Source organism: Eumetopias jubatus, unplaced genomic scaffold (assembly GCF_037043125.1).
Source record: "Eumetopias jubatus isolate StellerSeaLion01/CBP00866 unplaced genomic scaffold, mEumJub1_p1.0 scaffold_4, whole genome shotgun sequence".
Lineage (NCBI taxonomy): Eukaryota > Metazoa > Chordata > Mammalia > Carnivora > Otariidae > Eumetopias > Eumetopias jubatus.
The window spans coordinates 166,812,752-166,839,699 of NW_028274810.1; the positions used below are offsets into that span (position 1 = coordinate 166,812,752).

The 26,948-nt window shown below is 42.4% G+C and overlaps 1 protein-coding gene across 1 annotated transcript; it reads right to left on the bottom strand.

Annotated features, from left to right (window-relative positions):
• On the bottom strand, window positions 1-26,547 carry RDH10 (retinol dehydrogenase 10). Its single transcript, XM_028108509.2, has 6 exons — window positions 25,507-26,547; window positions 23,647-23,882; window positions 3,664-3,762; window positions 2,285-2,430; window positions 381-512; window positions 1-277 (listed from the first exon to the last, which is right to left on the bottom strand). The coding sequence occupies exons 1-6, from the start codon at window positions 25,793-25,795 to the stop codon at window positions 154-156; spliced, it is 1,026 nt and encodes a 341-aa protein (XP_027964310.1). The 5' UTR covers window positions 25,796-26,547; the 3' UTR covers window positions 1-153.
• Between the last annotated feature and the right edge of the window lie 401 nt (window positions 26,548-26,948).

Consider the following 26,948-nt stretch of genomic DNA (forward strand, 5'->3'; position numbering starts at 1 on the left):
TTAATTTGCACTTTATTTATTTTTTTTAAAATTGATTTAAAAAAAAAGTCAACATGGGTTTAGAATCCAGAGAATGTCAGTAATGCTGATGTGGATCGGACAAACACCTTGATCGTCTTCTGATAGAAATGATAATCCGTACAAAAAAGATCCTTAGATGCCATTTTTTGCTTCATTATTGTTTGTGGCTTGTTTTCTTTGAGCAATAAACGGGTACATACACTTGTCTGCTCCTAGGAACCGATACATGCACACAACTGCTTCAAAAGGGAGGATGCTGAAAAAAGAAAGGGGTCTGTTAGCAAGTGCACGCTGGCTCTCGGCAGGTTCTGGGGGTGGGCACGGGGAGACCCGAACCAGGAGGGAACCCACAGAGTTACCTTTTCATGAAAGTCACGATGTACATGAGGCGGGGGGTGCAGATCATGGGCTGGTCTGTGAGGATGGCCTTCATGGCCTGCTTCACACAGTAATCAGGCTTCAGAGGGGGCAGAAAAGGCTCAATTTCTTTCCTGAAAGTTAAATATTCAAAAAATGAAATTAAGAATAAACACAAAGTAGGGAAGACTAGAAATACATCCAAACATTAACAGTGAGGTTATCTAAGTGTCAGGATCTTAGGTCCATTTTGTTTTCTGCATTGTATTTTTCTGTATTTTCCAAATTTTCCTACTATGAATATATTTTATTTGCATAGTCTAGAAAACGGGTTAAAAAAAAGCAAAATTGGTCTGCTTTTCTGTAAGGTGAGACAATGTTTTTATTTTATTTTTTTTTGAAGATTTTATTTATTTATTTGACAGAGAGAGACACAGCGAGAGAGGGAACACAAGCAGGGGGAGTGGGAAAGGGAGAAGCAGGCTTCCTGTGGAGCAGGGAGCCCGATGCGGGGCTCGATCCCAGGACCCCGGGATCATGACCTGAGCCGAAGGCAGACGCTTAATGACTGAGCCACCCAGGCGCCCCGAGACAATGTTTTTAAAATGCCTTAAAATGTATTTCATATTATTTTTCTATTTTTTTTTCAGTAGAAAAAGAAGAGGGTGTTTGGCATAACAAACACTAAACCCAAACACAATACGAGACTTTTAGTGCTGAGTGTTATTAGAATGATGGTGTGTAACACCGGCATAACTTTTCTAAGTGAAGTAAGTCAGCTATATACTTTCCTGGATGCCCCAAGAGGGAAAACCAAGGTATTTTCTCTCAGGGGTCTCTGAAATGAAGTGCATATAGACATCCCAGCTTCAGCTGAATTCATTACGTGACACGTTGAAATAACCTAATAGTATAATTTATTCCTTTCACTTTTCATTGTCCCACCACAGCTTTGGACACCTGTCATGCTAAATAGGAAACAGGGCTCCTTAGACCCTAGGCAATTGGCTCTTAAGTATACAAGACGAAGAAAGAAACCAACACACACACACACACACACACACACACACACACACACACGTGTGCGTGCACTTGGGAAAAGTGGCAGAGCTTGAGTCCATTCCCAGTCCAGACTTGGAGTCAGCCAGAGATTGGAATGACTCAAATGGAGCTCCACCTACTTCACAGTGTGGCCAGCTTCAGGATGTGTTAAGAACGGCCCTGACCAACGGGGAACTGGTTTGGTTATCTGCCCTTGCCTTTCAAATTCATCCAAGCAAAGATCTCAAAGTAAGCATGTCTTTACAAGTATCCTTTTAACGATTCCTGGTTTTGTTTACTCTGCTAGTTCAAGTCAGACATGACCTGACATTTATATTCCCATATGCCTCCTTTCAAAATGTGTGGGTATTTTATGTCGTTTTTAGTAAATCTAGTTTTTCTCATTCTGTTACAGTGAATCTACCTACATATACTCTCTGCGAAGAGAAAGCTCCCAAATCTGGAGGGCAAAATTCAAAGGGCTTTTCAGAAGAAAGGCTTACTCTTTTGTGACAGTCACATTGTTTCATATCCAAATCAAAGTCACATTCATTTACAAAATAACTCCTAAGGAAGTAGCTTCTAAGGGAAACCCTGGATATTTATGTTTCCTCCTTGACGGTGCAGAGGCCAATTCCTGTCTGATGCTTCCAGATTGACTTCCTCACATTAGTATCAGCGTGGTACCAGACCCTCACTCGTTAATCTTATTCACCTGAATTTTACAAACCTTGATCAGTGAGGTTTGTAACAGGTTTAATTGTCAAATGATAAAGTGCAAGATACAATTCTACGTATTCTCCCAATATGGAAAGATGGTTTCTAAAACAGTTTTTTATCAGTAATAAGATAGGTTCTCACTGACCTGATTCGGCAGCCTCGGAACATGCCCGTGTCTACAAGGTAAGGGCAAACCAACGTTGTTTTAATTCCATCCTTTTCAGCAGCCTTTAACTCATGGCTCAGGGATTCGTGAAAACCCACCACTCCAAATTTACTGGCACAATAATCCTGAGTTAGAGGGGAAGAGAACAGAAACACTAAGTATGTGCACAGATCTCCCACCAAATCGACCAAGCCCAAGCTTCCCTGATCCTATTACTCTGGTTGTATGTTTGATACAGAAGGTTACAGGTGACTAAGCAAAGAAAAGGAAAGCATTTTCAAAGACAGATATCTGATGTGGTTCAGTGCAGAAATAATATTTTCAAAGCAACAGCAGAAACAGACGAACACTTTTTGCCACATCGACCAAGTATCATATTACTTTGTGGAAGTTACCACAAAGGATTTTATAAAAGCTAACAAGCTGGAGCTAAAAATGGAGAGGTTCACTTTGAAGTGTCTGGAAAATTCACAAATGGTCTCTTGTTCAGTAAAGGAGAATGAAAATCCAGTTTGTTTCATTATCGCTAGGAGAGAAAGGCAATTCTAGCTTAGGTTATAAGTTATTATGATCTGATTTTCTCTTTAGAGTAAAGTAAAAATGGAAATGGTAACTATACCTTGTAAACTTAAGCCAGACCTTAATCTAAGAACACATGGTATAGAAAGTTCTTATCCCTTACCCCACGTTAAATGTAGGAATGGAAATGCAGAACGTGGAAGCCATCTACTCTGTGTCCTTTTGCCTATTTGCATGGGGGTGAGGTTTTCAATTTTATGCTAGAGGCACCCAGAGGACAAACAGCACAGAATGATATATATACACACGCTTTACTATTGGAATATGGTAAAGAATGGGGTTTGGTTAAGCCCAGTTCTGCAAACTTAACAATGAAAGACACCTCACATCCGCCATAACCATCTCCTCTGATGGACTGATACAAGATAGTTCACTTTTGGCAAGTCGACCCAAACAGGACGTCAACCTTTGGCCTCATGTATCTGTTTCCCGTGGTACTGCCACTGCCCTCCACAGTTTCATTCTTGACCCTGTGCCTCCCTGCCATCATTAAGCAAAACTGCTAATGAAAAGGGGGCATACCAAGGACTAGCAGTCCACCTACTTTTCCTGATGCTGCGGCTTTGTCAAACTAGTATAAGTGATTTTATGGCAGAAGGTATTAGAGGTACACTTTAGCAGCTGGCCCTGGGTTACTGCAGAACATTCCACACACAGCACACAGGTCGAGCAGAGTGCTTTCATGAATGTATGGGCAGCAGGCACTCTTCAGAGGACTTTGGTATACTTGACACAAGATAAACTGATTGAATGAAGGAAATGCTTTATATCTCACAAACCTCAACTCCAGCAGTACTGAACAATCCCAAGGAACTTGCAACTGTCACAATATGACCATGATTAATCTCCAGCATGGTAGGAAGAAAAGCCTTTGTGGTCTGAAAGAAAAGTTAAGAGTCAAGCTTTAGAACAGACACTGTGAATTTCATTTAAAAGCCAATCCTACCTAATGTTTTAGCCAAATAAAATCAGTTTTACCCACATAATGGTACACTTTCCAATTTGTTTCAAAATCTAATTAGTAAATCTCATTTACTAAAAGAGAAGATCCTTTGATTGTCTGGTTAGCATAACACCATATCATTGGTGTGGCAGGCCTATTAGAAGCCGTGACCAACAAGACCGTAACACAAGAGCTTTTGGGGACAATCGCCAGAGATGAAAAGAAAGCCATTAGTCGAAGGCTCTTTATCACCTTTCAAGTGATAGTTATCTGCTAATCTAAACTACTCCCAGGTCAGGGATCTTTTTATGCTCATGACACTTTAACACAGCTATCTCACGGTCTGTGAGGGGCCTCCAGCTTACCCACAAGTAAGTGCCTTGTATTAATGTCTCCCTTATGGCTATGTCTAAACAGGAAGAGACCCCCAAATGAAGAGATCGTCCAGCATCATCTTCCAGCATCTAAAACTTTACCGAAGTGTACTAACAGGAGGTATAGTATTTCAGGATGTAAAAATGCAGGATAAAAGTACAGGATCATTATAATGAGAAATGTGTCCAATGCTAATGGACAGGAGCTTCCAGCATTCTACATGACCACACTCCACTGGGGGGCTTACAGGGCAGTGACTTTCCCACAGAAGCAGGTACCCAGCCACTCAGTGTAGCTGAGCATGTGGCAGTTCCAGGGCAATAGACCCTTATTTCTTATTCGCTAAACTCTTTCTCCCCCCTCTGGCTCTTTCACCTTCAAGACACAAGGCTGTATTTAAAAAAAAAAAAAAAAAAAAAAAAAAATTACTTCAAATTGCTTAAGATGATCTATTAACTACTCTACCAGGCTCCCAACAGTTTTATAACCTGCTTCTTAAAAGAAAGCAGCAAAGAGTAATCTGTCTACTGTTGAGTTATATCCCATTGCCAACACAGTTTCCCCATGATTTATGAAGTTAAAAAACCCAAACAATACACAGTGGACTTAAAGAAGACTTGCATGCCCTTCTCTGAGGATTTCCTGGCTAAGGGATCACTGAATTTTTGCATAAATATCTAATTTGTTACAATAACTTTTGCACGTACAAGATCAAAAACAGTCATTCCATTTATTTTGAAGTTTCTCCGCATTCCAATCCATGATGCACACAGTTGCCAGATGAACATCTGTGAAGTGTCCCAAGGTCTTTCCCAGTCTGATTCCTGATCACCATGTAATCCCCCCCACCCCCGACTCATACCCCATCTGTCTGGGCCTCCTCACTGTGGTTACCCAGGGCACACTTATTCTCACCTGTGAGGTTTTACCCATGAACTCTTCTCTTCTCTGACAGTCTACTCCCAATGCCCTCGTACGTAATTAAAAGTATAATATTAATCACATGTTTACAAAGCCTCTTGCGCTTTTCAACGTGCTTATGTTACAGGAGCTTCCAAATAATTATCTACTGAAGGTGTTGAGCCTTTATGTAATTCTACACCACCTTGTATTTCTTTAAGACGTGGTCAGTACCATTTGCAATTATACGTTTTGTGGTATTTTGATTTTAATTGTTTATATTTATTTGCCCAGCTGCCTCAGACTAAGCTGGAAGATATTGACTATTTTTTCAAAGATTATGGCGGGACTACTACCCTGTGATGGGCACTGTGGAGGAGAGAATGTGAATAACGTTCCTTGTGAACTCTGGAGACCTGGCTTACTGCTGGAGTGTCTCTCTTCCAAGAAGCAGATGTTTCAGCTGGATTTTACTTCTTTGCAGAAGTGGGAATGGTTAGGGTAATTAGGATAGTAATTATTAGTGTGGTGTGCTTGTCAGCCAAAAAAGGCAAGAACTGGTACTTTAGGTCATTATATGTTCAATTTTAAGCTCTACAACTTATATATGGCCATATCACAGAACTGCAATAAAGTAACATCATAAAGAAGGATATATATTCCAATCTAAATAAGAAAACATATCTTTAAGTAATCAAGACTATAAGTCCTCTTTTAAGTATCTGGTTATGATTAACCGTTCCCAGATTAGCTAAAAAAAAAGTGTAAAATGTATTCTTGATGCAACTCAGAGATAATTTCTCAGTATTAAAAGTTTGCCTACTCTTGAAACACAGGGACAGATTTAGTACAAAGGACCCTACCGTTAAGTTCTTAAGTGGGGAGTCTCAATATTAAATCCCAAGAAATTACACACAATATAGAACACCCGTAAGAACTTGCTGCTTAATTACCTGGCGAGTCCGCATCCCTGATCCTGTTTTTTCACATCGCCAGTGACCACTCGCTCTAGCTGGTGGCTGGCCCTGCCTGGAAACACATGGGCACCAAGCAGGTTGGCGCTAATGACTTCCCTGGACTCGTGTGTGATGCTGTTGCCTGCAGGTGTTAAATGACTAATCCAGATCCCCAGCACCACATAAAGGCAGGTGATAGAAGATTAACAAGTTCCTAACTGTTTTTTAAGTTTAATTTGTTGCATGGTTCTGAAACTGATTAATGACCCCTCCCCTTTTCCTGAAATTAGTCTGTGGTATTAACTTACTCCTTCAACGATTATTTCTTGAACATCTATTACATGCAGGTACTGTTTTATGATCTGGCCAAGCAATGACGGCTAAAATGGGAGCTGATTCTGTACTTGTCTCTAAGCAGAATTTACACTTACCAGCACTTAATTGTGTTAAATCAGTATATCAAGTATAACAGTTCTAGTTTATGCACAGGGTACTCTGGCTGCATATTCTAAAAAATGTGACTTGGGTCTGCTTTCCTCACTCCCTGCCCTCCCTCCAATTAGTTTGGAGGGACATTTAAGCTACTGGTTTTGTACTTAAAGGAAAAAAAAAAAAGAGAAGGGAAACAAAAGAATCCAAATATGGCTTAGTGACCAAAATCTTCTCCAGTTGTGGGTTGTAAACATTTTTCTGGGAAATATGCTTTACTTTGAGTAACTAAGTAAAGTGTGACACAGTTTTGTTTTAATATAAAGCTTTCTTTAGAGAGGGTTAAAAAAAAAAAGGTAGTGGCAGGTCAGTGTCTAGTTTAAAATATGTGATTTCTTTGCCTAATAAGGGACAAACACAGCTTTCTGTATAAATGAAATCCAATGTGTCATTGCATTTTCTACATCCTAAGACAAAGGCCTATATTCTTTGTTTAGGAAGTGCACCGATCATAGGTCTAATACCACAATTACAACCGCTATCCATGTTGAGCACAACAAACAAGGTTCAGGAAACTAGGAGCTGAAAAAAGCCATCCAAGGCCAGGGTCAGCCTGGGAACCCAGACTCACTGTCTTCTAAGGCTGGGGTCAAACACTCAGCTCTTACTGTGTGCCAGGCAAAGGTAAGCCTGGGATAAGAGCATTCACATCAGGACCATTCGGGTTTCTTTTTAAACTTGGGTTTTCAGGGCTCACCCTGGAGCCGGATCCACGTGACTGAGCACGAAGGCTGTTAATCATTTCCTTTGCTGCCTGAATGCAGGCGAGCAATTATTGCTCGCGCCTTATTTCCACAACCCCAAGTCCTGCCTTATGTCTGGGGCACATTACCAAATAAACTTTGATCAACACTAATTCTATCCCTTACTTTACAGGAAAAATGCTATAAATGGGTGGCTAGAAAAGCATCACATTTTCAGGAATTTTCCCAAGAAACCTGACTAGTTTTCTTTTCTAATTACTCTTGCCCTCAACAGTCTGGTAGATGACATCTGAGATACAGCATATTCCGTCCCTGACACAGTTTGACAGCACAAAGAAATCTGGCACTTTGCAATGAATTATTAATGCGCACAAATATTGCAGCATGTACGAGATGGGGACCAGCAAAAGGTGAAGTGCTAGTTGCCATGACACCAGTCAGTTCAAGTTAAGGTTCGTGATCTTTAACTTTGTCTCAAAGAGTCATTAAAAGAACATCAAGGGCAAATCTAAGAGCACACCCAAATGGCTTAAGTATAAATTCACGCATGTGCCGCCGTCAGTGAATCTGAGAGGGGCAACTCAGATCACTCACCGAACACCTGGACTGCTGTGTTATCTTCACTAGAAGGATGGATTACTTGGATCACAAGTGACCACCTAGTACAATGACCTCTAAAGTACAGAGTTAGTTGGTGCCAGAGCTGGCTGGCAAGGTTAGCTAGATGCTTAACCTAAGCCAGAGAACTGCACTCCTCGCTATGTCCTTTTGTTCAAATGTCTATGAAACAGAGGTCTTGTAGTTCTTCATCAGGAAAAAATGGCTGACTCTTGATCTGGGGGGTCTCAGAGTCAGCAACCCATATGCACTAATTGTTATGGTCAGTGGGAGAATTTAAAGCTGGAATGGACCTAGGGATCACTTTATCTGCAAAAAGAGAGCACTCTTACTAATGAACTCTGGCTAAAAAATGTGGAGATAGACCTTTGCACACCCATGAGTAATTTTATCATAAGACTCCCAAAACCATAATCGGCCACCAGCTGACTGGGTTGCTATGTGACTAAAAAGAAAAAAAAAGAAGGGGGGGAAGGACATTGAAATGGACCCTGACATTCTTATGAAACATACTTAAGTCTAATGTCGCTATAGCTCCTCAGGGTTCCTCTTCAAAGCCCTGGGCACTTTGAAAGATAATGTAAAGGTCATATTTCTAATATGAACAAGAATTTCTTAAACAGAAGTGTGACTGGACATAGACATGACATGTCCTATCTCGAGAAATCTTTGAAAGTTAGGTTTACGCCAAATTAACTTCCAACAGTTCTAACCCTCTAGATCATTCTTGGTGGTTTTAATGACACACTGGGATGCAGGGCCTGCAGCTGCACTGTCAGGGCAAATTAGCCTAAAGTTAAACAAAAGAGAATGTGAAGAAATGTGGTATCCGGCAAAGTCTGGCTTTGAAATGTTCGAGACTGATGACATTTTAAAGGTGTAGCTAAAACACCCAGAATGTGTTCTCTGTATTTGTAAGCCATTCCAGGTTAATGGACACCAAGGAAAAAGCCAAGTTAATTTCTCGCAGAAGGAAAAGGCCGCATACTGTATTTTTGTGTGTTTGTGTAACTGTTTTATGGTCAATTCCAGAAAAGACATCCTTTAAAAAGAATCCTTTTAAAATGTTTAGTTCTCATTTGAACACCCAAGAAACAGGAGACTTTTGTTTCTAAGGAGGGCCATAAATCATATTATGATGGGAAAAGGATTAACACCATCAGCACATGTATAATAGTTTTCTGATGTGTAAGGATTTTCAGAATCTCCAAATAAGAGCAGTATATAAACGATCTGAGAAGAAAAAAACAAAACAAAACAAAACCCAGAAACAACAATCAAGACTCCATTGAACAAAGAACATCTAACTGGACATCCTTATAGTACCCCTCCAAGTAGTTCAATAATTCTACTTGGTGTTTTGCTCCTTCTGCCTCTGTTGCTACCAGAGTAACTTATCTTTATCAGAATCACAAAGGAACGTACTGTTTATTTACAAGGCTAAAATGACATCTGGTGGCACTCTTCTCCGAACACTCAGTCACTGCTCCTGGAAAACTGTGATTCAGTAGTACAAACTATTGCAGGGAACGGTGTTAAAAAGGCAAATAGGGTAGGGGCACCTGGGTGGCTCAGTCATTGAGCATCTGCCTTCTTCGGCTCAGGTCATGATCCTAAGGTCCTGAGATCAAGCCCTGCATCGGGCTCCCTGCTCTGTGGGAAGCCTGCTTCTCCCTCCCCCACTCCCCCTGCTTGTGTTCCCTCTCTCACTGTCTCTCTCTGTCAAATAAATAAATAAAATCTTAAAAAAAAAAAAGGCGAATAGGATAAATCATTAGTGTGTTTAAAGATGGAAAAATGGTGACATACCCCCAAGCTAACCTGGGAAAGGAACATACGGCTAGATAAATACTCTTAATTCTGTAGATCTAAATGTTATCTGCTTAGTAAACATACGGACCACCAAACTAAGAAATTTCACTTTGACCACAGAACGTGATAGTTGAAATTTTTCACTACAAAATTATCTTTAATTAGGAAGTAAAAACTAAATCTATACTTGCTAGCAATGCACTGACTTTAAATCTTGTAGTTGCATTTGACAGCACAAATTCTGAAATTCATGTAACTGAATGACAGCTTTTTTTCCTTTTTCCCTAGTTGGGTGTGTTTGTGGAGACAGAAAAGTCTCCCAACAAACTGCAAAACAGCCCCAAGATAGTGAAGCCTGGAACTACTCTTTCAGACTTCACAAAATCTCTTATCAGATTGACACATACTGCTCTGTCTTTAGCCATAGAGGAGAGACTACAGAGTATGTCCTAACTATTGAATTCTTACCAATGTGACATCTACCATACTTTTATTATTTTGAGGCTACAGGGATTAGTTTAACATTTGAAGGCATCAGCAGTTAATGCTTAACACACATGCACTAGTACACTCCTACAGTTGCCCTACAACCAAGAAGCTAATAAAAGAGCTAGGCTTGTCAAAGGAACACCTAGATGATGACACCATTAGTTATTCAGCAAAAATAAATGCTTCATTAACTTGCCTTCCCACTGCTAACGCATGGGATGAATCTAGCCCAAGGCAGCCACTCAGACATCAACATTCCCTTGAATTTTAGGGTTTGCTATGCAGAAACACTGGAAAGGAGGTGACTGAAAACTCAATCTGTCTGGAAAGAACACTGGTCTTTGGAGTCCAAAAACCACATGGTCCCAGCTGCCAATCAACTAACCATCCTTGTTACTTGACTTCTTTGAATCTTGATTTTAACTCATTTGTGAGACAAAAAGAGGAGGTCTCCAAGGTTTCTTTGTTCAAAGATGTTATGACAACTTCTGTCCAATAATTCTTTCTTCGATTCCTACCACGCGTTGGAAATACAAGTTGTAACACTGACGTGTACCTTGCATAAGACTCTCGTAAATGACTCAGCAAGGTATCAGGTCCATTATTAGTGCAGAGGCCAGCAGCTGGTAAGCAGTAAAAATCTGTTCATTAAACATTTATATGATGTCATGACTCTGCCTTTTAGAATAAAGTAACTTGAATTCATGCCTCTTACATATTAACGAAATTGCACATTCTCTGCAAAATAATCATATTTCTGTGTTTTAGAGTTCATGGAAGTTCAGGATGTTAAAAGAAACTGAATGCTGAACACGGTTTCTGAAGTGCTGTTTTCCTGGACCCTCCCCCTGGCTGAGTCCTAGATCATCAAAGGAGTGTTCCATGATCTCCTTCAAGCTCAGGCCCCTTTCCCTATTTAATAATGCTTTATAGAATAATGAAAATAACCCACAAAATTGCAGCCAAATAGTCTGCTAAACAACATGTTGTCATTAATCCCTTTGCTTTGCCCCAAACTCAACTCACATCCCAGAAACTGTAATAAAGACAGATCTTCCAAAGGGCAGAGGCTCCGGTTCTGCTCTAGTGACTAGTAACCACTTTCATGAGGAATAAACACTGCACACAAGCTCAGCCACTGCTCAGGCCATCTGAAGGGGCAGGACTCCTTTGTCCCTCCTGCCTCTATTCCAATAGCATGGCCCAACAGTGTCCTCAAGATCATCTTCCATCATCCTTTGTATTTCATATGTCTAAACAGTTTAAATTCTCCCTCACTTCCTAGTTTGCTTACTGTGGAGTCTTTAAAAAAAATTAAGATTGCGGGGTGCCTGGGTGGCTCAGTCAGTTAAGCATCTGCCTTCGGCTCACGTCATGATCCCAGGGTCCTGGGATCAAGTCCCGTATTGGGCTTCTTGCTCAGCGGGAGCCTACTTCTCCCTCTGCCTGTTGCTCCTCCTGTTTGTGCTCACTCTCTGTCTCTCTCTGACAAATAAATAACATCTTTAAAAAAAAATTTAAAAATTAAAATCTTTACCTAAATGAAAGGTAAAATAATCAAGCGGTCACTCCTGAAAACTTTATTCTTAAACTTGCATGGTAGTGACAAAGAATTTACTTATTATATATAAGAGTCTGAGGAGTACCTATATTGTATTAGGCACTGTTAAAGAGAAAACTTTGTGAACTTCTGAAAGAACATGCACAGTAGCAAATCAAGTTCCATGCAGTCCAGTGATGATTTTTTCTAAGCTTTAGTTCTCATAGCATAATGACATTTTTCTAGGTTCGGAAGGCATCCTGGGCTTTAAAAAACTCACAACTTAAATTTGGGCTCAAAAGCCCATCAGTTTTAGTTTGTATGTCCATACCTTCGAACTACCACTCCACTACTAAATTAAGAAATATCTCCAAGGACAATAATTGCAGATCCAGCAACTAGTCTGGTATATTCTAGCTTCCTCATGGGAGAACAGGACTAAAGTGGAATAGAAGACAGCAATAATCACTTGTCAATCACAATTCTGGCTAAACCACCTAAAACATTACTAAATTGTGAAAACTAAAAAGGAAGACCTCCCCTGAGGTATCCGAAGTATATATGAGACACCATGCCCTCCGTTACCCAATACTAGAAGCCAACAATATGCCAGGGGCCAGGAGTGGAGGAAGAGGGTATACACGACAGGCAAGGTGGTACTTACTTCCTGGGTGGGAAGAACGTAGTCTTCACTGCAGGGTCTTGACTTTGTTCCATGATGCTTATGGCTTTGGAAACTCCACCCTGGGCATAGCCACCAAGGGGAATAGTGAGCAAGATAGCACCTGCACTCTCCCTTTTAGATACTGGACCGGAATCCAAATAAAAAAAAATAAACCTAGACTAGGATTGGAACACAGAGTGTGTGGTCTGGCATTTTTCTTGTCTACGAGATTCCTAAAGGGCTGATTAGCTCAGGAAAGAAAAACAAAAAGGCAGCAGGAAGGAGAATATTGAGAAAGTGGAAAGGAAAATGCATATTCAAGATCAGTTCCTCTTCAAACTTTGATGTGCCAAAGAATCACCTGGGATCTGGAATCAACTACAGATTCTGATCCAGTAGGTCTGGGAGGGGCCTGAGGGTCTGCTTTTCTAACGTGTAGCTTGCCTGGTGATGCTGTTGATGCCACTGCCCTGGCCCACAGACTGAGCACAAGGTTCTAGGGTGGGCTGGGGAATCTGTCTACTTTAAACCTTAAGTGGCCTCACATCAATTTCTCCTAGAAACTCAGCAAAACTGCAAGATTTCGCTACCCTCTAGCCTACCCGTGTTCTCTGAACCAGCATATTAGAGGTTGGGAAGCCCCACTCTCCACACCCTTTCCCCAACAATGTTTATTAAGCTAAGGGCTGGTTCAAACCAACGTCAAGCTCACCCAGAGTCTTCTATGGACAACTATGAGAGTTTACGGACAGATTCTCTGTATATTTGCATTGGATCCATTTTTAGCACTAGCAAGCCCCTCTGCTGTGGTTTGAATGCTTCTGTCTCCAAATTCATACTGAAATCTAATGCTCATTGTGATGGTGTTAGAAGGTGGGGCCTTAGGGACCCCTCAGGAATGGGATCAGTGCCCTTCTAATAGAGGCCCCAGAGAGGCCTCTCACCCCTTCTGCCGTGTGAGGTTTCAGCAGACAGCAGTCTACCAACCAAGTGGGTCCTCACCAGACTTGGAATCTGCTGGCACCCTCATCTTCTTGGACTTCCAACCTCCAGAATAGTGAGACATAAATTCCTGTCATCTGTAATGCAGCTAGTGTCCAGCATTCTGTTCTAGTAGTGCAGATGGACTAAATGGACTAAGATACCCCAGAGCCATTAGAACAAGCTCACAGACGCAGATCGAGGAGGCTTCAATGTCCTCTCCCCACATCCATAGAGGCTTTGAAGGCTCAGCTTTCAAGACAGGGCTTTCAGCCTTAGCCTTTACCTGTTCCGTTTTTCTCATTTACCTTTCTGAAGCTTTCATGCTTTGGTAAGCCTGTGAGGAAATCATACCTAGGAAAAACTCAGCCCTTTACAAATCAGATGCTTGCGCCATAAGTTTGGACGCCATCAACTGGGCAAAAGTGCATCATTTTGAAAATCCATGATTAGCATTTCCAAAGGAAAAGCTTATGGAGTTATCTGGAATTCTAATTCCGTAAGATTATTATGTAACAGAATAAAGGTTTTACATTTTCTAGGAGATAAGCTTTTTAAAAAAAAAAAACAGCAAAAAACAAAAAACTAAAACCATCCTGTTACTGACATTTTGGTACCAAGTATTTATAGAACTTTGTGCAGCCAATCCTTGTTGAAGTGCCTTGTTTATTCGCTTTTTGTGTCCACCTTGTCAGTGCTGACATGTGAACTAGGAAAAGCAAGGAAGCTAAGTGACCAAGGATATCCTACAGTCTTCTCAATGAAGTAACCATCTCGGATGTGAACCACGGAAAGTTACAGAAAAAGCATGGAAAAACACATGAATTGGCCTTTAGTAATAAAATTCTAATGTGGTATTGGCTCTTTAGTCTAGAATGTTACATTTTTGTCTAATTTATGGAGCAAACTTTCTGGTGATATTAAGCTAGGGTTCATTAGTCATTGCTAAATGAACTATGCTAGTAAAAAAAAAAAAAATCAACATTTGAAGGTGGATTCTTTCATTATACCAAAGGGCAAAAGCATAAGTGACTCATAGGAAAATCTACTAGGAGCTTTGAACATGTAGCCCAGGTGAGTATTTGTAGAGATTCTAAACTACAGTCCTAGGATAAGGGACTGGGTCCTAGCTTCTTCTTTCCCCAGGGGTGACCTTAGGCAATTCCTATAACCTCTCTCGTTTGTTTCCTCATCCATAAAAATGGGGATAATGGCTCTACTTAATTCATAGTTGCTTTGAGGCTCAAATGAGAGAAGAGTGTTTATGAAAGGGTCTGTAAAATTTAAGTGCTATATAAAAGTACGGTAAATGCACTCCAGGCTCATTAAGCATATATTTATAGGCTCTTTTGGTTATAAGTGCTATCTATTTTTGGTTATGTTGTTTCTTCAAGTTCCTGCAATTCCTGATTCTTCTTTTGTATGGCTCCCAGGCCTCCCTACCCTCCAGGCAGTGCCAGACTCGCTTCCGGCAGAAACCTACTACCTGACAACCAGAAGCCTCAAAACCATAGTGCTGAGCAGCTGCTTCGGCTGCCTGACCCCTTTCATCCAGAATCCTAGCTGATGCTGGGAAACAACGCTTTCCAGTAACACCTCTTCTGTAATCCTTTCCTTTAGTCCTCTTTTACTGGGAGCAGACAACAACAGTTTTAAAATATAAATTATAACGCTCGACAGAGAAGAGTCCAGCAGACATAAAAATACTAAAAGTTAGCACAGAACTATTTTAAGGTAATTTATTATACCTGATGTTTCTTTTTCCCAAGATACTGTAGAAATATCCCATTTTTAAAAATCCTTGAGAAATCAGTAGGGGGCAGTATGTTAAGAGCAATTTGCAGGTGGGAAAATTCAGGCTTTGAATTTTAAGTTTCACTTGTCCTCAAAATACCCATGTGCTTCCATAAGTTACACCACAAATATTTTCCCAGTTACATTGATTTGGGAAGTGTTATTTTGAGCCCCATTGTTTAGAATAACACTAAGAAGCTGAACCTTGTTAATATTTAAAAATTCCAGTACTAAGCTATTTGAAAGGCAAGAAACTCACATTTTACGCAAGCAGCAAATGAGAAACACCACGGTTTCCCCAAACCAAGAAACCAAAAAACCCCAAACCAAAACCAAAACCAAAACCAAAAAAACACACACACGACAACAAAAAAACAACCTTTACAATGTTAACATGGTTGCCATCTTTTCACACATAACTTTGTGTGATCTTTGAAAGTTTCACAGACCAAGTAATGTTTTGTTTCCAAATGTGAATTCATTGTAAGTGGCTTGTCAGTTGCGCTAATTTGACAGCACTCAAGGTTGCGGCAGTAATTGCCCTCACTTGTTAAATATTCTAGCAGCATTTGCTGCAGTGTTGAAAGTTTTATGATCATTATGAGAGGATATTCAATTTTTCCCCGTGGTTCACTTAATTTTAGTTTCAGAGCATTTAGGAAAATGGTCCCTGACAGGTGTGAACTTGAGTTTTTAAGAGAATTGACAAATAAAAAGAAAAAGGAATTCAAGAATGGGCCTTGCTGGGTGAAATCAAGTAAATGATGTTAGCATTCCTCATGTTGAAAGGCATACCCTCCAGTGCTGGGATGGCGTAAGCCTGCAAACCCAGGCGGACGGGGACTGACTGGCGGGCCAAAAGCGTCAGGGTAATCGTGATTAAATCCCAAGGCCATGCTCTGACAACCTTTACTCTGCACAATGGTATCTTAACAGTGTTAGGTCACAACACAGGGAAGTTCCCTAAGGCTGCCCTACCACAAGGGCTGGCTGTATGCTCTACCTGTCCACTCAGTATTTTCAAAGAAAGAATTACAAGATTCCATCCTCTGGGTTATTTTCCCATTATGTTTACAAGAGGTCGCAGCCTAAAAGGAATTTTTTAGGTCAGTTAATAGAAACTATAAGAAAGGGGTAGTTCTGTGAATAGCTAACCCCTATAGTAACTTCTGAGATAAAAAAATCACTAATTAAACCAAGAGATTAACACATTTTAATCTGATCCCTAGAGTTCCAGGCTCAAAACATTGGATTTAACTCATTCAGTTGAGACAGGGAGTAGTTCCCTATTTCTTAAGGACTATCAGAGTTTGTCATACTCCAAAGATTAGCTACAAAAGGCCCTTTATCTTGGGAAAATTATTGCTTGTGAGTGCAGAAGGAAGTAAGATACAAATCCACCCTGCCAGGACACCCCCTAGTGGAAATTCAGCATAGTACAATTTGGGGTTCCAAAAACATCCTGGGTATTTAGGACTTAAAACAGCGGCTCAAATTGGCTTTTACCAGTCTGTTGGCTATAACTGCACCATAGTAATGAGGCTTTTATTCATTGAGCATTCCAAAACAAGCAAACAAACATGTCATCTACACATCTATCCATATAGGCCGGTATCTGGATTAAATGGAGGCAAACAGGCTATTTATCATAAATGAATGAGGCTTAATTTCAGTTTCTGAAACAGAACAGAAAGTTTAGATGAGTCTGCTATTAATATTCCTTAACTGAAGGAACTTAAAAAAAAGGGGTTTCCTACTTTATTTTTTTTAATTTAAATTTTAGCTAGTGAACATACAAGGCGTTTCCTACTTCAAAAAATTATTCTAAGTCCCAAATGAGGTTATTAAACTTCTTGAAAATAATTTTATTCAAGTTAACTGAAGTCAATTCACTAGAATTTGCCAAAGATCTTAAAAATCTGAAAAATGGTTAGGGTAAAAACAAATTTAAGGGCACAGAATAAATCGGGAGAATGTGAACAGTTCAGTATTTGGCCATGGGGCTTGTAGCTCTTCTCTAGGCCCCTGTCACCCAATCCTGCAATAAATGGCTGAGGACCCCACGTGGGGAACACTCCTCCATTCAGCCTTTCTGAAAAAGCTATTCAGTGTTAGCACAGTTGTTAAAGAATGCTTTCACTTTGACGTGTCCTATAGGTTAATTTCTACTACGTTATCTACAGATAATGGATAAAGTCCTAGATGTAGAAATAACAAGGGAGAAAAGAACAAACACCAACTTCGCTTCTAGGAATTGAGATAAATAGCACATAATCAAACAAGAATGGGCCATTCCCTGAACTGGAACTTTTAAACTTTTAAACTACTCTACAGGGACCGCCCCTTTAATCCATAAAGATACTATTAAGTCAACATGAAAGTATTTTGAATATTTTTTCCCCTTCCCAGAGGTAGTGATACATTTTGTTTAAACTATTCAACTTCTTTTGTCTCCCAGTAAGACAGGTCTCAGGTGGCAGAACAGCTGAGCGCACAGGGCTCCATCAGGGCACAGTGAGGTGTCCAGCCCAGGGGGAGTTTAGGGTTGACCAGGAGATATAATAGGTGATGAATTTGGAAGGCAGGTGGAAATCAGCTTTAGAAGATCTAAGCTGCCATGCTAATGAGCTTGGACTTCATGCTGTGAACAATATGGCTACCCAAAGGTTTGGAGTAGGTTCTTAGCATAATCCTTAAGCATGCAGGTAATAAATTCGAGTCTGCTTGGATAACCATAGGTTGAAGAGCAAAAGCTGGGAACGGGGAAAAGAAGTTCAGAGACTCTTTCCAAAGTCCAGGCAAGAGGTGATGGAAGCACAGGGGAGGACACAGGACTGGGAAGGAGGGGATCAAAGTACATGGTAGCAACACAACAGTCAGGACCCATGAATGTGGGCAGGATGGGGAATTAAAGATACTGCTGATGTTCCCAAGCCTGGTCCTGGCCATATCAGGGGATTCCAGAAGGGGCAAAAAGGAGTTAGTTCAGTTTTGAAACTTGTTGATTTTAGGGAATGAGTGAAACAGCAAGACAGTTGTGTGAACTTGGGAACTGTCTCAGAAATCAGATGAAGCCACTGAAATCAACAGATTACCCCTCTAGGGGTGCACAGTGAGAAGAGGTTTGAGCATGTAGTACTAGTCATTCCATCTCAGAAGCAGGGAGGCCGAGAGGACTGGGAAGACAGAAGAGAAGTAGCAGAAAGTGGGCTTATCATGGAAACTAAAGGCTGGAGTTTCAGAGATGGTTAACAGGATCACATTCTGTAGCAAGTTCAAGCTGCACACTGGATTTGGCAGTGAGGGGGACACTGCTATTTCTTCATATGATCTTGGTTACTTAGTAATATTTTCTAAACTGAGGTAACCGGACACAGGTTCCAACACACATCAAAGATGTTGCAAGGATTTTTATAGGATGGTGCCCTGCTCATACCAGTTACGTAACGTGACATTGTATCATGTCATAGATGTTGATTTCTAGTAGCAATAGAAGCAATTTGGGCCTACCATGTAACATACCAAATATAGAAACGCCATGTTTAAGGGGCAGGTGATCTTATTTTGTGTTAGGAAACAAGGCTATGAAAAGACCCTGTTAGGAATACAGTCCCAAGTATCTGAGTAGTTGCTACCTGAGAGATGTTTTTAAATGGGACCACAAGAATTAATAAGATAAAGTATGCTTACTCCATGTCAAATTACAGTTCAGTTCAAGACCTAGAGAGTCTTCCTGAAGCTTGATTTTTATGCATATGATATTTATTTAACAACAGAAGCCAGTTCTAGTACAGACTTAAAAACTGGCCGTGAATTCCAACTTTTTAGTAGCTATCCTAAGATAGGAAAATAACACTTCATAAAATATATGGTATAACAATTCTTAATATTATGGTTTGAAGGAGGAAGTACTGGCCAAGTAGTTTTATATGAATACTTAAGAGTCTAAATCTAAGAGGCCGCGAACAAAACTAGGTTTCTCTAACCAGAGAACAATACGGCATTTGAGATTAAAACCCAGTAAATCACACAGGAACTTAAACATTAATGATTAGGGACCATTCATGAGATATTAGGTACCATAGCACTAATGTCTTTAAGTGCTACATTACTCAGATCTAGCTGGTGGGCTTTTACTTTTCCTGGATGGATTTTAACTAAATAGACTTTAGACATTTGGATATAGATAAATGCCTAATTCAGTAATTAGTATTTTAAAACTGTGAAACCTTTTAAGTTAAGTGGTCTATTAATTAACTACCAATTATCTTGTCTGACTACCATATCAATAGAAGTAAATTACCGACTAGCTATTTGACAGATTTAGCCCTTTACCATGCAAAATTTCTTCAGAACATAAAAGGCCTGGAGTTAAATGCTTTGGCTTCCCCCCTCTGGTTAATCAGGGATCAATTTGCTGCTCACGTATAAAGGCCAAATGCAGCTCTTTGGTCAAAAAGGATCTACAGATAAACTCTTGTCTTGTCAAAATAGCAAGCTAAGATTCTTAAAAAATAACAAGCGAAGCAATATTAATGTTTTGGGGAAAATACAGGCTTGCGAATTGCAAGGCCAACTTGCCACGTTTCAAAGGAGACGAGCAAGGTATTTTCAAGCTTTTGTATCGCACAGAGCCACAGAGAGCGCCTAAGTGAATGGTTGCTATGATTATGCCAACATTAAAGTGCATTGTGTTGCATATATTCTTCTTGGTCTTGTGCTAACCCTGACGTGAATGTTGCACAACAGATTATACTAACTACAGTCTACCCCAAACTGCTGGTGATAGAAGAATCTGGAAGGTGGAAGCATCGCATCACAGCAGACCAGAGGGCTGTGTAGAATAATGCTGAGCACAGCCAAAACTTTCAACGTGCAGGGAAAGAAATCGTATGAGGTTAAGAATCGAGGAGGGAATTGCAGTGGGAATCCTCTCCTTGAGCCCCAGCCATTGGGACATATGAATGGTTGCCATACATTTGATTTGAGCTTGATTCCAACCGGGTTATCAACACCGGCCTTCTCAAAGTCGCTAGCCTCGCATCAATGCGCAGAGTTAATACACCATAGTAAATGGGAGCACGCAGCAATGAGCAGAGTTAATACGCTACAGTAAATGTGAGCACACGGGTGGGGCAGAGAGAATGGAAAAGTTGTGTAGCAAAACAAAAGGAGATACAAACCATTATGAATGTGAGCCAGCCCCATTTTGAGATCTCCTCAGTCTTGCACAGCGTTGAGTTAGTCCACCATAAGGCTTACCTTTTGAAATTTCACAAGACAGGCTTCTGTGAGCATCCTAAGTAGGTGATCTTCTGAATCTTTAAGCAGAAGTCTAGCCTATTGAACACTCGTTTATTGACTGTTGAGTCTTAGGAGTGGAGTTCTAGTCCAAGCAGGGGAAAACAAATAGGAAGAATAGAACAAACTGCCTTCAGACAGCTTGCCATCTATTTTGGAATTTCAGGGCACAACGCATAAAAAAAATTATACCAAAGAGCACATACTATGCCACAGAGGGTGGGAATGAACAGATGCTGCAAGAGATTAATGGCAAGAAGAGAGAAAGTTTTAGACAAGCCATTTAACTGTAGCTTCATCAGAAAACAAGGGATGTGACAAAATTAACTCTAAGGATCCTTGCAGCTCTAATATGCAAAAATGCCAGAAAAGGGCTGGAGTGGGGAGGGAAGACTGTATTAGGAAATGTGCTAGGCCCTAAAAGGTACAGGAGTGGAGGAAGAGGGTCTTGAAGGCAAAGGCAGTAGTAGAAGGGTTTGGAAGTAGGAGCGCCCTCAGCTTTTCAGTGGAAGTCCACACGGTTTTCTATTTCATTGCACAGGACTTTAACGCTGAGTCAGGATCAACATACCATTCAGTATTTTATGAAAACAGATAGCAACTGCTACTTACAAGTCTGGCTCAAGACTACCCATTCAAATGACTAAACAACTCTTTGCTCAGTTGATATACTTTTTAAATAAAATGTATGGGGCAACTTCTTGTTCCCACCCATATACAGTAAAAAGACACACTGGTTATTTTCTTTGGAAGGAAAACAGCACATGCTAATATATCTTTAGACAGTTGTCACAGACATTTTTGCCTAAGAGGACTACTGGAAGGGAAGCTGAATTCAGGTAGTTCTTACATTATTTAACACCCCCCACCCCACCAAATTGCTGTAAAAATTATAGTAAGTCTTCTTCTAAATTTTAGTTGCTAGATCTCAATTTCTTAAAGGGTTTGTCAGGCTTGGCAAGAAGTCAGAAATTCCAACTCTAAAATGAATTTTCTGACTCAATATTGAAAATAAATTCTTCAGTTTAGATGCTTAGGGGAAAAACAGCTGGAGTATTCAGGAGCCTCCCATATTTTAATATGAAGTGACGTCATTACTGTCAAAGCTTCCAAGAACTCCCTAAAATGTGTAGTTAAGCAACATCTCAAAGCAAAGTAAGGACTCTGGGAAGGTGGTATGTTCCTCCTTACTATATAGATTCAATTCCACAATAATTTTTCTATTGGAGATTTGATTCAATTTTCTCCTTAGGTTAGAAAGTAGTCTAATGTTAAGATACGGTTTATCAATTGATGTGCGTTTTCAAATCCAAAGCTATGGCTTTTCTGTGCTTAACACACTCTCAATTAGCTCTCATTTTATAGAATGTCTAGTGAAGAGAGGCTGCTTTCCTCTTAAAAGTCTTTAACTGCAGATGATTGTATGGGATTTCTTTAAAAGTGTGGTTACATTTGAAATTTTATAATTCAGAAAAATAATCAGGCAGAGAAAGTAGACAAGATGGCTAAACTTTAGAGCATCGTATAGGTAAACATTTACAGTTCAGAAACCGAGGATCATCTCCATCAAAGGTTATTGGAAAAAAGGTGGTCCACAACTAGCCTGCCAATGGCTGTATATCTATTTAAAGATGACGGGTTGACTGAAATCAACTGGAGTTTCTAAGGCAGCTTCATCCTTACCACTCCACTATGAAAACTCCAAGTTCACCTGCAATTCACATGTCTTATTTCAAAGGGTGGTTGGTTTACTCAGAATTAAAAATACCTAAGATTCTTGATAAACCATATTGCCAAGTTTATTCATTTGTACCGGCCTTTACTCACCTGATCCACCCCCTTGCCACTTGCTCTTATGGACCCCATGGTAGCAAGGACTTCTATTCAGTTCCCCATCCCCACTGCACACAACACACACACTCACACTTTCTTTCTCTCTCACACCTATGCACATGCCCACATGCACAGGCACACTTAAATGCCCCCAAACTGTATTTGGTAATCACCTTACTCATTTAAAACATCCATATGAGTTAGCTCATATCACTTGTGTGTTCATTTCTAGAGTTTGGAAATGAATTAAATAAAGCTCATGTTTTAAAATAAAACATTAAAGTAAGCTTCTTTCAGGATCAGAGAAATGGTTTGATGTTCAAGGAACAGCATTTGAGTAAGTACTTCTAAAACCAGATTAAGTTTTTAAGCAGTTGCTAAAAAATTAATGAGGTTTAATGTGACCTATTTAGAAGAAACAGTTCTTTGTTGTGTTCCATTAGAAGGCTAATCCGCCTATGGAAAATACAAAAACAAAAATCCTATCTCCTTACCCTTTCTTTATTGGCTCTTACCTGTCTACAAAAGTAAAGGGGAATTACTATGGAGGAAGAAGAGAATAAAAAAGGTCAACAGTGTACAGTTATAGGGGAGAGCTTCACACCTACCATTACTGAAGTTTAGCTGAAAAACTGGGATCCATTTGGTCCCCAGAGCAAGAAGGCCCTCCTTCCCTCTCATCCTTAGATGTTGTAGTAGCTCTGATGGTGAGAAGCTGATGTGGTTTAAGTCCCTGGTTCCCCAAGTCTCACAGTCCTCTGCCCCTTATATAGTGACTCTGTGGTCCTATCAGGGTGACCTCTGTTCTCCTAAGAGAGGCATCTTGTAAACTGAGAGAGTTCTGAGATGTACTCCATCAGGACAATGCCACAGACCCTGTGGATGGTCAATGGATGTCAAGTGACTGCCAGGGTGGCCTGACCACTCCCAATGGACCACAAATGCTGATCTCAGAATCTCTGGCACTTTCTAAAATGTGGCTGAGCAGTAATTTGGAAGCCTAAACTCTGACTTCAGGAATTCATAAGAACAACCAATGTTTTACAAACTCAACAGAAAGTAAAATAAACAAACCCAGGGTTTTATGCTCCCTCTTGTTATTTTTATGGCAATCTTTCAAAACTAGTTCAAAATGTTCAGTCCTTCACCCTCTTCAGAAAGACTGCATGGAATTCGGTAGAAAATAATTATTTGATAGTAACTGGCAATACAGTGTAATTCACCATGGGGAAATAACAAATTAGAAGGAAGCTTTGTGGTGAAACAGTACAGGTGTCTTTCAGGCTGGTACTGAAGTCTGGCTCCTTCCCAACCTTCTCATTGAGGAGGGCCTAGTAATAAAAACAAGGATGTTTATATTTACCCAGAAGTGTGCGTGGCAATTGACCATCATGGTTCTCTCAATGAGCTCATCGGGACATTCCAGAAGGTGATGCCCAGAGACCACACCGGCATTATTGACCAGGACTGAGACCTCGCCGACCTCCTTGCGGACCCTTTCAGCCGTTAGGTAGACATTTTCCCTCTTTCCCACATCACAGGTGTAGGTAAAAACCTGCAAGTTACAGTGGGGCAGAATTTCTTCCTCACCATTCCCAGCTGTCCTCAGAAGTCCAGATGAAGGGGAAAAAAAATGGAACAGAGAAGGGGGTGGGGGTGCAAAACGTGAGTCACATGGCAATCAGTAGGACAAAGATCACACAAAACAAAAATACTACAGTGAGCTTCAAATTTCTAACACCCTGAGGCTTGCCAATGACTGAACTTACAGCTGCCTTCCTCCCCCAAAAGTCTTTGGGAATTACAGCAATTTACTGGATAACTTTGCTTAGGGGAAAATCATGTAATTGTGACAAGCCCGATACAAGTCAGACCTCATGGGATCAGCTTCCTGGAGCTAAAGACACCTGGAAAGAACTGATCTCAGCCCAGAGAGTAACACCCTCCCCCCGCCCCCCAAACACAAACACTACACACTCCTGTCTTTTTTGAGGAACAGTGGCCAGGACCGGCTTTCACTCTTTTAGTACCAGCACCCTCAAAATGGAAACTCTCCTTAAGGGTCACAAATCAAAACTGATTTGTTAACAATCTGAAGTCAGCCAAAGCCAAGAAATGAACCTAAAGTTTCTCATGAAAGAATGGAGATCACTGGTTTTTTCTAACTGGAATAGCTGAGCTCTCCTAAGAAGCACCTCACATAAATCAAACTTAAAGGTAAATATGCAATTTTACCACATAAGATCTCAATTTAAAAACCAAAATTCTCCTTCCTGGTTTTTGAATACCTTTCTCTCTTAGGTTTTGGAAGGGAGCACAAAAATCTGTATTTGCTACCCCTCCATACCACTGTTGAAAATGTAACATTTTTGACCTTTGATTTTCTGACCTAAAAGGCAGGTGCCAATGGTTTTGGTGAAAAATGATCGATATGGGGCAGGGGTGGTGTCCCAAGTTAATCTTCTCGGTATAGTTCATATGTTTTCTCCGGAAATGAAAAACTTTACCAAAGAGTAAGAGCCATTATCAAATTTCTTAGACCAATATTTATGGTTGGTTATGGTCTCCGCTATGGCTTTAAAAAAAAACACCTCAGATTCAGATTATTTAATAAATACAGTGAGGCAGATTTCCTGAGGTTATCAAAAACATGAAATAAATTTACAATGAGGCTTAAATCTTCCAAGCGCTTTGAAAGAGGTAGGACATCTTTCAATCAGGCTGAGTATATAACTAAAGCACCTACTTGTCTCTGGTGAAAAAATGTTAATTATTTTCTTGTGGTTAAAGTTATAGTGAAATCATCAATGCTGCCCGAGCCTCAGCGGTTCAGACCACAGTAACATAGATACAGGCATCAGTCGAGGGTGAGAACAACTTCCGAGACACTTTAGTCCCCCACCGCAAACGGGAGTGAGGCATTTCTTTAGGATTCAAACCTGTGCTAGCAAGTTCCCTCTGCCTTCCCTATCCTCAAAGGGTTGAGGAAACCCGACATTCGTCCCCAGAGACAGGACCTCCGTAAAGACGGTTCGCCACACCTTCCCCCTTCTAAAACAGAGGTGACCGTGTTCCTTTCTCACGGGGCAAATTCCACTCGCAGGAGACGAGGGGGTGGTTCTCTTCCTCGAGAGCGGGGCTGACCCGGGCAGTGGGGTTTCGGGCCCTCCCGGGGACGGCTCGGGGGTGGGGAGAGGCTTGATCCGGCGCAGGTCCGAGTTACCTTGCAGCGCCGCGGCGTCGGCCGCCTCCAGGTCGCGGTAGATGTGGCGCACCATGCCCGCCGTCTCCTCGTTGCTCTGAGTGTTGATGTCCCAGAGCACCAGCAGCGCCCGGCGCCGGGCGAACTCGAGCGCGAAGAGGCGGCCCAGGCCGCTGCCGGCGCCCGTGATGAGGCACACCTGGCCCGCCACGCTCTTCTCCTTGGGCCGCACCAGCCAGCGCGCCGCGGCCAGCACGAACGCCCAGAGCACTTTGAAAGTGACCACGAAGAACTCGACCACGATGTTCATCGCGACGCCCGGAACCCCGCACGAGTCCAGCGTCCGCGTCCGCGCCCACCCCGCTCAGGGCAGCCCGGCTCCCGGCCCCCCAGGCGTCTGTCAGAGCCTCCGAGACCAGAGGGCTGCGCCCCGCGCCCTCCCTCGAGGTGCCCTCCGGGCTGGAGTGCGCGGCGCCACTCCCGCCCGGGCTCGGCGCGGTGGCCCCGGGCTGTGCCCGCCGCGGCAGCCGCCCGGCTCGGCGCCTCCTGCCGGCGGCCGCCTGCCCGTCCCGCAGCGCCCGTCCGGCCGGCCGGTCGGTCGGTCGGTCCCGCTGCAGCGGCGGTGACAGCCGCGAGTTAGGCGGCGCGCGCTGCCCTCATGGCCAAGCCGCCGCCGCCCGAGCGTCCTCGGAGCCGGCGCGGCGGCTCCCTCTCACCCCGGGGGAGGGGCGCGCAGCGGAGACCGCACGGGCCCGCCGGCCGCCGCGGGAGTTGTCAACTTGACCCAAGTTGCGAAAGGGTGGGAGAGTGGGGTGCGGGGCAGCGGGAGCGCCAGGAAGGGGCGACTCCTCGCGTACAGTCGAGCGCTGCCCAACGGCTTGCAGCTGCCCCCGCGGTCTCGTTTCCCCTGCCCTGCACTCCCCACGGCTGTCACTTGGGCACTGGGCTCCGCAGCGCAGCGCCGCTTGCAAGTCGGAGCGCTCCCGGCCGCCTCTGAGCGGGCTCCACGCTCCGCGCTATATAACCCTCGACCGGGAAGAGCCGGCGGCGGCATCGGCCCTCCCTCCGCTCGGCCCTCCCCGCCCCCGGGCGCACCCCGCCCCCGGCCCAGCCCCCAGCCCGCCGTCCGCCGTACCGCGGCGGGGCAGCCCCTCTCACATGGCAGTGGCCGCAGCCTCCAGCCCTCGTCGCACCTCCCTTCATAGCTTACGCCCCTGCCGTGGGGTGTCCCGGCCTCCGCCTGCCAGGCCTGGCGGTCGGCAGTGTCCGGGCCATCCTCCTCCTGCCGTCGAGTCCTCACTAGTCCCTATCTCGCCACTTTCGTTGAGCATGGGACTCGGGACGGCCCCCCCCTGCGATCAGGCGCTGAGGAAGACAGCCCGCAGGCTGGAGGAGCCAAGAGAAGGACCTCGGCCGCGCGGCAGTAGGGTGCCGGTTTATGGCTAGGGCTGGCAGAGAGCCGA

Coding starts and splice junctions, on each gene's coding strand:
- RDH10 (XM_028108509.2), bottom strand. CDS start 25,795: ATGAACATCGTGGTCGAGTTCTTCGTGGTCACTTTCAAAGTGCTCTGG. Junction 2,431..3,663: donor TCAGTACTGCTGGAGTTGAG/GTTTGTGAGATA, acceptor CCTCTAACTCAG/GATTATTGTGCCAGTAAATT. Junction 513..2,284: donor TTCCGAGGCTGCCGAATCAG/GTCAGTGAGAAC, acceptor TTTAACTTTCAG/GAAAGAAATTGAGCCTTTTC.